The 10,297-nt window shown below is 35.3% G+C and overlaps 1 protein-coding gene across 1 annotated transcript; it reads right to left on the bottom strand.

Moving 5' to 3' along the window:
• Positions 1–662: 662 nt before the first annotated feature.
• Positions 663–8,762, bottom strand: coa7 (cytochrome c oxidase assembly factor 7). Its single transcript, NM_001030084.1, has 3 exons — positions 8,390–8,762; positions 6,143–6,283; positions 663–1,145 (listed from the first exon to the last, which is right to left on the bottom strand). The coding sequence occupies exons 1-3, from the start codon at positions 8,493–8,495 to the stop codon at positions 703–705; spliced, it is 690 nt and encodes a 229-aa protein (NP_001025255.1). The 5' UTR covers positions 8,496–8,762; the 3' UTR covers positions 663–702.
• Between the last annotated feature and the right edge of the window lie 1,535 nt (positions 8,763–10,297).

Below are 10,297 nucleotides of genomic sequence, written 5' to 3' on the forward strand. Positions count from 1 at the left end.
GAAATTAAATGCTTCAATTAAATGCTGTAAATGAATCAGATTTTGTTTGTCACGAGACAATGCAAAGGCTTTAGTGAGCAAATCAAGGAAACCCAACAAGGGGAGAACATGCAAACTCCACACAGAAATGTCAACTGACCCAGCTGAGGCTCGAACCAGCAACCTTCTTGCTGCCTGTAAAGAATATCTTTAATATTAATAGAAGACTATATCAATGGGAACTTAAAGAGACAGATCACCCAAAAATGAAAATTTCCTAATTTTTTATTCGCCCTCATGTGGTTTTTAAACGTTTATTTGTTCCTTTCTTCAGCTGAACACAAAAGAAGATGCTTTGAAGTAGACTAAAAATTCTGTCATCAATTATTCACCATTTCACTTGTTTCATTAAATGAAAAAGAAGATATTTTAAAGAATGTTGGTCGCTGGCACCTCTTGACATCCGCAGTAGGATAATATGTCAATATGTGAGGCTACCATCAACAAGCATTCTTCAAAATATCTACTTCTGTGTTCAACAGAAGAAACTTTTTTTAAAATGTAAATGATGATGGTTTCATTTGAACCGTCCCTTTAAATGAAATAAATCCCCTTCAGTCATGAATCAGATTTGACAGAATGATATCTAAGGCCTTTTTTATTAACATAAATTACTTTATTTATTTTTTTAAATCAGCGATATGAAAACAGATGGTCACAATCTCACTCCCCAAATTTGAGCTGTCTCTCTTTCTCCTGCCCGTGCAGGTCTTTCGCCCTGTTCTTCAGCTCCTCTGCCCTCTGCTCGTCTTTATCTGTCCCGTCGCCCAGTTTGTACATGCGACTGGCGTTGGCGCAGCCCCACACATGTCCCAGATCACAGGCTTTCAGTGCATATTTCAGCGCCAACGGCATGCTTTTGTCCAGCCCTGGAAAGCCCTGGATGTACAGTGTGCTCAGGTTGAAACAGCTGGGAGCGAAGCCTCCTTCACAAGCCTTCTCGAAATACTGCCGGGCCACAGTGGTGTCAGGACCGGTCTCCAGTGCCCGCCCGTCCTGAGCCAGCAGACCCACATTATGACAAGCATCCACAGACTTCTTCCCTTGAGTGTTGCACGACTTCAGAAAACAGGAGTATGCCGTCTTTAAGCATTTCTTCATGCCGCCTGATGACAAAAGAAGATTGAAATATGAAATAAAACTACTCATTCTCACATGTATCTAACATTAGTTATATGTGAACACTGTTTAATTACGAGTATTTCCATATTTATTTAATTTTACTATTACAGTGCATCAGGAAAGTATTCATGGCGCTTCAATTTTTGAAATATACTATACTATAGCCTTATTCCAAAATGGATTCAATTCATATATTTCCTCAAAATTCTACACACAATACCCCATAATGACAATGTGAAATAAAAGTGTTTTAAATTGTTGCAAATTTATTAAAAATAAAAAAATCTGAAAATAAATCACATGTACATAAGTATTCACTGTTCAATTCTTTCTTGTTGCACCTTTGGCAGCGATTACAGCCTCAAGTCTTTTTGAATATGATGCCACAAGCTTGGCACACCTGCCTTTGGGAATTTTTGGTCTTTCCTCTATGCGGTACCTCTCAAGCTCTATCTGGTTGGATGGGAAGCGACGATGTACAGCCGTTTTCAGATCTCTCCAGAAATGTTCAGTAAGATTTAGGTCTGGGCTCTGGCTGGGCCACTCAATGACATTCTGACAACACTGAGTAGTTGTGAAGCCACTCCATCGATATTTTTGTGGTGTGCTTTGGGTCATTGTCCTGCTGGAAGATGAATAGTCGTCCAAGTCTGAGCTCAAGAGCACTCTAGGAAGGTTTTCATTCAGGATGTCTCTGTACATTGCTGCATTCATCTTTCCCTCTTTCCTGACTAGTCTTCCAGTTCCTGTTGCTGAAAAACATCCCCACAGCATGATGCTGCCACCACCATGCTTCACTGTAGGGATGGTATTAGCCTGGTGATGAGCGGTGCCTGGTTTTCTCCAAACGTAATGCCTGACATTCACTCCAAAGAGTTCAATTTTAGTCTCATCAGACCAGAAAATTTTGTTTCTTATGGTCAGAAAGTCCTTCAGATGCCTTTTGGCAAATTCCAGTTGGGGAGTGGTTTCCGTCTGGCCACTCTACCATACAGGCCTGATTGGTGGATTGCTGCACAGATGTTTGCCCTTCTGTAAGGTTCTCCTCTCTCCACAGAAGAACGCTGGAGCTCAGACAGAGTGAGCATTGGGTTATCAATCACCTCCCTGACTAAGGCATTTCTCCCCCAAACACTCAGCTTAGATGGCCAGCCAGCTCTAGGAAAGGTCTTGGTGGTTCCAAACATCTTCCACTTACAGATGATGGAGGCCACTGTGCTTATTGGAACTTTTAGAGCAGCAGAAATGTTTCTTTAACCTTCCCCAGCCTGGTACCACAAGACAATCCTGTCTCGAAGGTCTACAGACAATTCCTTTGTCTTCATGCTTGGTTTCTGCTTTGAAAAGCACTGTCAACCCTGTGACCTTATATAGACAGGCGTATGCCTTTTTAAATCATGTCCAACCAATTCATTTACCAAAGGTCAACTCAATTAAGCTGCAAGAATGATCAGAGGAAAAAGAATGTACCTGAGCTCAATTTAGAGCTTATGTCAATACTAATGTCTCGGGTATCCAAACTCGGTCCTGGAGTGCCCGTGTCCTGCAAATTTTAGCTCCAACTTGCTTCAACACACCGGCAAGGACTTAAGTTAGGTACATGTAACTGGTAAGTTTTTTTTTTTATTTTAATAAATTTGCAACAATTAAAAAAAAATCCTCTTTCACATTGTCATTATAGGGTATTGTGCGCAAAATTTTGAGTAAATAAATGAATTTAATCCAATTTGGAATAAGGCTGTAGCATTAGGAAATGTAGAAAAAGCATAGCGCTATCAATACTTTCCAGATGCACTGTATATATGAAATAAATAAATAGTTACATTTGAATTACAGTATATAATCATAAGGATCACCCCCAAAGGATTATGATAACTCAGTAGGATTGCTAGTGAACTTCTCTCTAAAAGTAAATGTAACAAGTTTTTCTTTACTGTTAAGATCAAAAATATCAGAAAGGCAATCTGCTCATTCAATCAGTCAAGTTGTGTCGACGTCAGACATGTTCAATCTCACCTTAAGAATTTAAACAGTATGTAAACTCCTGGAAAAGATCGTACAGATTATGAAAACATTAACCTGCTTTACACGATTCCCACATCATTCTTCTAAACAGTGTTTAATTGTTTAGAACAGAGTCTCCTAAAAGTGGTAAATGCTTCACTTTTCTCAGGGATGTTTCCAAACTTACATAAAACTGCAGTTGCTAAACCCCTCTTGAAAACTACAACTACAGGCTGATTTCAAATCTCCCTTTTATTGGCACAATCATTGAAAAAGTTGAACCATCTTTTTAAACCCATTCCTAAACTTCAAGGGATGTTTAGACAATTTTCAATCTGGTTTTTGTCACCATCATAGTACAGAGAGTGCCTTTATAAAGATCAACATTGATATCCACCTAAATACAGATTCAGGCAAACTAACAATGCTGATATTACTCAATCTCAGTGCTGCATTTGATCACATCATACTTCTGGATAGGCTGGCAAACTGGGTTTGGCTGTCTGAGACGGTCCTCAAATGGTTCAGATCTTACCTTGAAGGGAGAGGTTACTATGTCAGTATAGGTGACCATAGGTCGATGTGGACACCCATGACGTGGAGTCCCACAAAGTTCAATTCTGGCACCTCCTGTTCAACCTTTATAGTATATGCTCCCACTGAGCCAAATAATGTAAAAGAACCAAATGTTCTACCACAGCTATGCTGATGACGCTCAGATCTACTAGCCTTATTGCGTAATGACTACAGCCCTATTGTCACCCTCTGCCAACGCATTGATGAAGTTAACAGTTGGACGTGCCGAAGACAACAAGAAAACTGAAGTCATTACATTTATGAACTAAGATGAGGTTTTCAAGGTGAATGCGTACCTTGGCTCTAGGGGTCAAACAACAAAAAACAAGGTCAAGAATCTTGGTGCGATTCTGGAGTCAAATCCGAGTTTCAATAGTCATGCCAAAGCAGTAAATAAATTAGCATACTATCATCTCAAAAACTAGCAAACAAACACGCTTATCACCAGTAGATTGGATTACTGTAATTGACTCCTCACTGGCCTTCCCAAAAACACAGTCAGATAGTTGCAGCTCATCCAGAATGCTACGGCCAGGATTCTGATCAGAACCAAAAAATCAGAGCACATCACAACTGCCCTCAGGTCTTCACACTGTCCCCCAAATACATTCAGAATAGAGTCTAAAGTATTATTACTTGTCTATAAATCACTAAATGGCCTTGGACCCTAATATATTACGGATATGCTCACTGAATACTAGGGCTGCTCGATTATGGGAAAAATCCTAATCACGATTATTTTGGTCATAACTGTAATCACGATTATCTAAAACGATTATCAGTTGAAGTGAAAATTATTCGCCCTTCGGTGAATTTATTTTTATACATAAATATTTCCCAAATAATGTTTAACATAGGATTTTTTTTTACATTATTTCCTATAATATTTTCTTCTGGAGAAAGGCTTAATTGTTTTATTTCAGCTAGAATAAAATCAGGTTAAAACTTTTTGAAACCTATTTTAATAGCTCGATATTATTAGCCCCTTTAAGCAATATATATATATATATTTGATTGTCTGCAGAAGAAACTACTGTTATATAATGACTTGCTTATTATCCTAATTAAGCCTTTCAATGTCACTTTAAGCTGAATACTAGTAGCCTATCTTAAAAAATATCTAGTCTAATAGAATGTACTGTCATCATAGCAAAGATAAAAGCTACACAAACACGCACACACACACACACACACACACACGCGCGCGCGCGCGCCACCTGTCCAAGGCTAAGCGCGGTGCGCGCACACACACAACAACACGTGCTCTTTCTTTTTTACGTGAAACTGAGCTTTGCAGAGCAACAAATGTGTACAACTGGAAAGGAGGCGGTATATGATGGAATAATCGTATATTTCGATTAATGGTTTTTCATAATCGTTAGAAGACGAAATCGAAACCGGATTTTCGATTAATTGCATGAATAAGTGAATATTGATAATTCAGATGTTATTTTTCTGTACAATGGAGATTTTGCAGGTGGAGGAAATATTCCATGGGTTGTTCGCTATATTAAATCAAAAATTAGATTGTTTTAAGGACGTTATGTGATTGACTGTAAAATATGAGGGTGGGGTGAGAACATTGTGTCAAGCACTGAAGTACACTGTGCCGAAACGTTGTGCCGGAAAGAATGTAAAATTAAGCTATAGAGGGTAATTATGTAACGAGTGTGAATCATGACCTTCTGAATATAATGTATACATAAAATAAACAGTATGTATATATATTTCCCCTTCATTTCTGTGTTTAAGTTTGTTTTAAAGACCTATATGTTTTGTTTAGTTATGAATACTCCTTGATTAATGTTTTTAAAATTGATTTTACTTATTTATTTATTTACATTTTATTTTTTTCTCTGTCTTTAGTACTCCCATGTACAGCACTTTGGTCAACTTCAGTTGTTTTACTATACAGTCTTTATCTAAATATTACTTTTTAATTAAAGTAATATCTGTTATATGTAGGCAAGTAAACAAAACAGACATTTACCACAGATTTACACCCTCGAAATAATAATAATTATTAAATAATATAATAAAAAAATGTGATCCGCACTCATGAGAACAGTCTGCTTATTTTGTTTCATTTTTAAAGCATCTTTTCCATTAAATCTTTCAGATATAACATAAAATTCTAACCAAAAATTACAATAACATCTACTTTTTACGAATAAAAAATATTTAGACTAATTCTATAGACATCAATTAATCAATAAACAGTTAGAAGCTATAATCTGAAAGTAATTAGGCGATAAAGCAAACAGACTTTCATGTGTATTTTTATGTATTATTAAAAGAATCTACAAATAAATAACAGTGTTATGTTCATTTGAGGTGAGATTGAGGACTTATTAATGCATTTGGTCATAAATTCTCGGTGTACTCAACTGCTGGCTTTTACCTTTGCCGGTGACATGATAAGCCCCAAGTTTATAGCAGCTCTGCGCGTGTGCGTTCACCTCACAGTTGTGCTGGAGGACCTGAGCGGTGGACTCGTAGTTCTTCTTCACTCCCTCCAAGTAATCCGCCAGTCTGTGACACCCTAAGCAAAGAGAAAACACAGAAGAAGAAGAAGAAGAAGGAGGAGGAGAAGGAGGAGAGATAAAATTTAATTTTATTTGTATAGCGTGTTGTTTTCACAATAATTAGCATTCTAAAGCAGCTTTACAAAAGATTCACATAAGAAGAAAGATGCGATAGAATCACACAACACATAAATAAAATAACTAAACCATAAGAACAAACCATTACACAATCTGAAGGCTCAAACGGAAGAATCGATTTCAGGAGGTTTTTAAAAACATGTATAGTTGGAGTGTATATGTGAGGTGGAAAATTATTTCAGCACTTTGCAGCTATAAGAGTGAAAGCCTGATCCTCTCTTCAGTTACTCTGGGTCCTTGGTATGGATAGAAATGCTGATCTGATGACCCTAATGACCTGCTGGATACTGTATACAAGTGTAGATCTGATAGATTAGGAGGTGCCAGGCCATTTGAAGATTTATAAACAAAAACTAATGACATAAAATAAGTGCTAGGTTAAAATAAATAGTGATTAATTGCATCTATAATAAAACAAAAATTGTATTAAAATAACATATGTAAATTTACTGTATGTATATATATATATATATATCAGAAATCAGAATTATTAGCCCCCCCCTTAAAGTATGTCTGATAATATTTTTTTTACAAGTCCTATTTGTTTTATTTCGGCTGGAATAAAAACAGGTTTTAATTTTTTAAACACCATTTTAAGGTCAAAATTATTAGCAGCTTTAAGCTACATATTTTTTCAATAGTCTACAGAACAAACCATCGTTATAAAATAACTTGTCAAATTACCCTATCCTGCTTAGTTAACCTAGTTAAGCCTTTAAATGTTACATTAAGCTGTATAGAAGTGTCTTGAAAAGTATCTAGTCAAATATTATTTACTGTCATCATGACAAAGATAAAATAAATCGGTTATTAGAAATGAGTTATTAAAACTATTATGCTCAGAATTGTGCTGAAAAATCTTCTCTCAGTTAAACAGAAATTGGGAAAAAAATAAACAGAAGGGCTAATAGTTCTGACTTCAACTGTATGTATGTATATATATATATATATATATATATATATATATATATATATATATATATATATATATATAATAAATATACACAGTAGGGCTGCACAATAGAACGTTTCAGCTTCAATATTGCAATGTGTACATCTGCAATGTCAAGTTAGGATTATAATTAACCAAAAATACAGTTCAGTACACATGCTTTGTGCAGTCATTGTGAAATTGAATCATAATTTAATACTGTAAAAGATTTTTACTTTGAAGTGTGTTTAAGGCATGTAACGATTTAAAGCAAGTTTAAACTATCTGAGAACAAGAAATAATTGCAAGTTACATCATTACAAGCTTGCCACTTTGACAAAGATTGATTGTGTTTAATTATTTAAAAATTGAAGACTGTACAGTGTTATTTTAGATTTGATCATTGAATTTTTGTCCCTCAATATAGTTTGACTCCACAACAAACCTTAAAATACTGTTTATTTGCTTTTTATCTTTGTTCTGTTGTTTCCATCTGTGCTTTAATTTGTTTATATATGTTATGCAGATGCACTCTCCTTCAAATCCATCCCAATCAATGAAAATTTTTTAATGATTGAAATTTTATTTATATTGCAATATTTATTCATTCATTTTCTTTTCGGCTTAGGCCCTTCATTAATCTGGGGTCGCTACAGCGGAATGAACTGCCCATAATGCAATATCTATTGCAGAAATAACTTAATGTCAGTTTTTTTACCAATATTTTGCAGCCCTAATACACAACACACACACGTTATGTAAAGGAGCACTTTTAATTTGGACGCAATTTACCGCGATTAATCGTTGCAGCGCTACTTAAGATCGAACTTAAACACACTAATTGCAATCTATTCAGGAAATTTTTTGTCATAGTTTGCACAAATCACAAAATCCTACCAAATCTGAATAAACGATTTTTTTCCAAACAGAGCTATTCAAATCATCCTAAAAAAAGAAACTATATAAGGCAACTAAATATGGCAATCAATGTCAGATTTCTCCATAAAATAAAAGTCATTCAGCACCAGAAGCAGAAGAACAGCGCTCTGCCCACCTTCAGGGTCTTTCTCCCGGTAACACTGGTAGCTGTACTCCACTCCTAAATTATCCAGGAACTGCTTCACCTCCTGCTCGTCCTCGAAGTTGATTAAGCCGGCCATGTGTTCAGTTTTACGGATACTTTGACACCTGACGCACTCCGGCTGAAGGTCTCGAGGAAAGACACTTTTGACCTTGGTCACTGGTATTGGCTGTACAAGAACTTGCGAAGTTTTTTTTAATAGATGAATAACAACGCGTCCGTACAAAGCATAAGAGATTCGTTTAGTTCAGAGTTGACAAGCGGTTACAGATGTTTATTTTTGTGAAGCACTTACATCAGAACGTGCTTCAAGCTTCCTACTTCGCTTAATGGGACTACCGGGCTTCCGTAGGCCCCGCCTATTGTTTATTACTGATTGGTCGACTGTTTTTCCTATGATAAAAACCTATATAAATAGAAATAAGAATGGAATTAACATTTGGTTAATTAAATATAGAATAAAATATCATTTTGGGGCTAAAAATGTATTTAAAACAACTGAGAGGAAAATGAAATGTTATAGTAAATGAAATGTAAACTGTGTGCTAATATCACGACTCTTTCAGTCAAGGGTTTGGACCAAATTATTTTTGAAACTACATATTTTTACTTAATCATTTTTACCATTACATATAATTCAAACTGTATGTGTTTGTTAACAAAGACACTAAAACAATCTTCTATTTGTATTGACTATTTGTCTTCATGTTAATATTTTTCTTTTGTATTATTATAACTTTATCATTTTTGTTTTTATTGAATTTGTATTTATTTATTTATCAACTTAAACTAAAATTGTTTTAACAAAAAAAAAAATTTACAAAATGTATCCATTAATCTATATACATAATTTTGTGTTATTATTTTCATTTTGTATCATTATAGTTTAAAATTAAGATTAACATTTCACAAACAAATAATTAAATTACAGAAGTTATATTTATTTACTCATTCATTTTCTTTTTGACTTAGTCCCTTTATTAATCTGAGGTTGCCACAGCGAAATGAACTGCCAACTTATTTAGCATATGTTTTACACAGCGGATGCCCTTCCAGCTGCAGCCCATCACTAGGAAACATCCATACACACTCATTCACACACATACACCACAGCCAATTTAAGCCTATCCAATTCACTAATAGCGCATGTCTGGGGGAAACCAGAAGACACGCAGGAAACCCACGTAAACATGGGGAGAACATGGAAACTCTACACAGAAATGCCAACTGATCCAACCGGGGCTCGAACCAGCGACCTACCTTCTGTGAGGCTATCGTGCTACCATTGCACCCCTTATTAGTTATTGTTTTATTAGCCTATATACATAATTTTGTGTCATTATTTGAATTTTGTATAATTATTGTTTATTCCCCATTTAAAAATTATATAATTATTATATTATATAATTAAATAATTATGGAAATGATTACATACATTTATACAATTATTGATGTTTTATTAGCCTATATACATAATATTGTTCCATTATTTTAATTTTGTATTATTCTATAATCACTATTTATGATTTACATAAACAAAAAAATTTTTATAATTACATAAATTATATATATAATTAGGGCAGCCCGGTGGCGCAGTGGGTAGTGCTTTCGCCTCACAGTAAGAAAATAGCTGGTTCGAGTCCCAGCTGGGTGAGTTGGCATTTCTGTGTGGAGTTTGTATGTTTTCTCTGTGTTGCTGTGGGTTTCCTCTAGGTTTCCCCCACAAGTCTTAAAACATGTGGTACAGGTGAATTGGGAAAGCTAAATTGTCCCTTTTGTATGTGTGTAAAGAGAAGTGTATAGGTGTATGTAAAACATATGCTGGATAAGTTGGCCGTTCATTCTGCTGTGGCGACCCCAGATTTATAAAGGTACTAAGCC

This window comes from Danio rerio, chromosome 20 (assembly GCF_049306965.1).
Source record: "Danio rerio strain Tuebingen ecotype United States chromosome 20, GRCz12tu, whole genome shotgun sequence".
Taxonomy (NCBI): Eukaryota; Metazoa; Chordata; class Actinopteri; order Cypriniformes; family Danionidae; genus Danio; species Danio rerio.

Excerpts from the sequence above, each read along its gene's own strand:
- coa7 (NM_001030084.1), bottom strand. The coding sequence starts at position 8,495 with ATGGCCGGCTTAATCAACTTCGAGGACGAGCAGGAGGTGAAGCAGTTC. Across the intron at positions 6,284-8,389 it reads CCGGGAGAAAGACCCTGAAG|GGTGTCACAGACTGGCGGAT; the intron begins GTGGGCAGAGCG and ends CTCTTTGCTTAG. Across the intron at positions 1,146-6,142 it reads TTATCATGTCACCGGCAAAG|GCGGCATGAAGAAATGCTTA; the intron begins GTAAAAGCCAGC and ends TTTTGTCATCAG.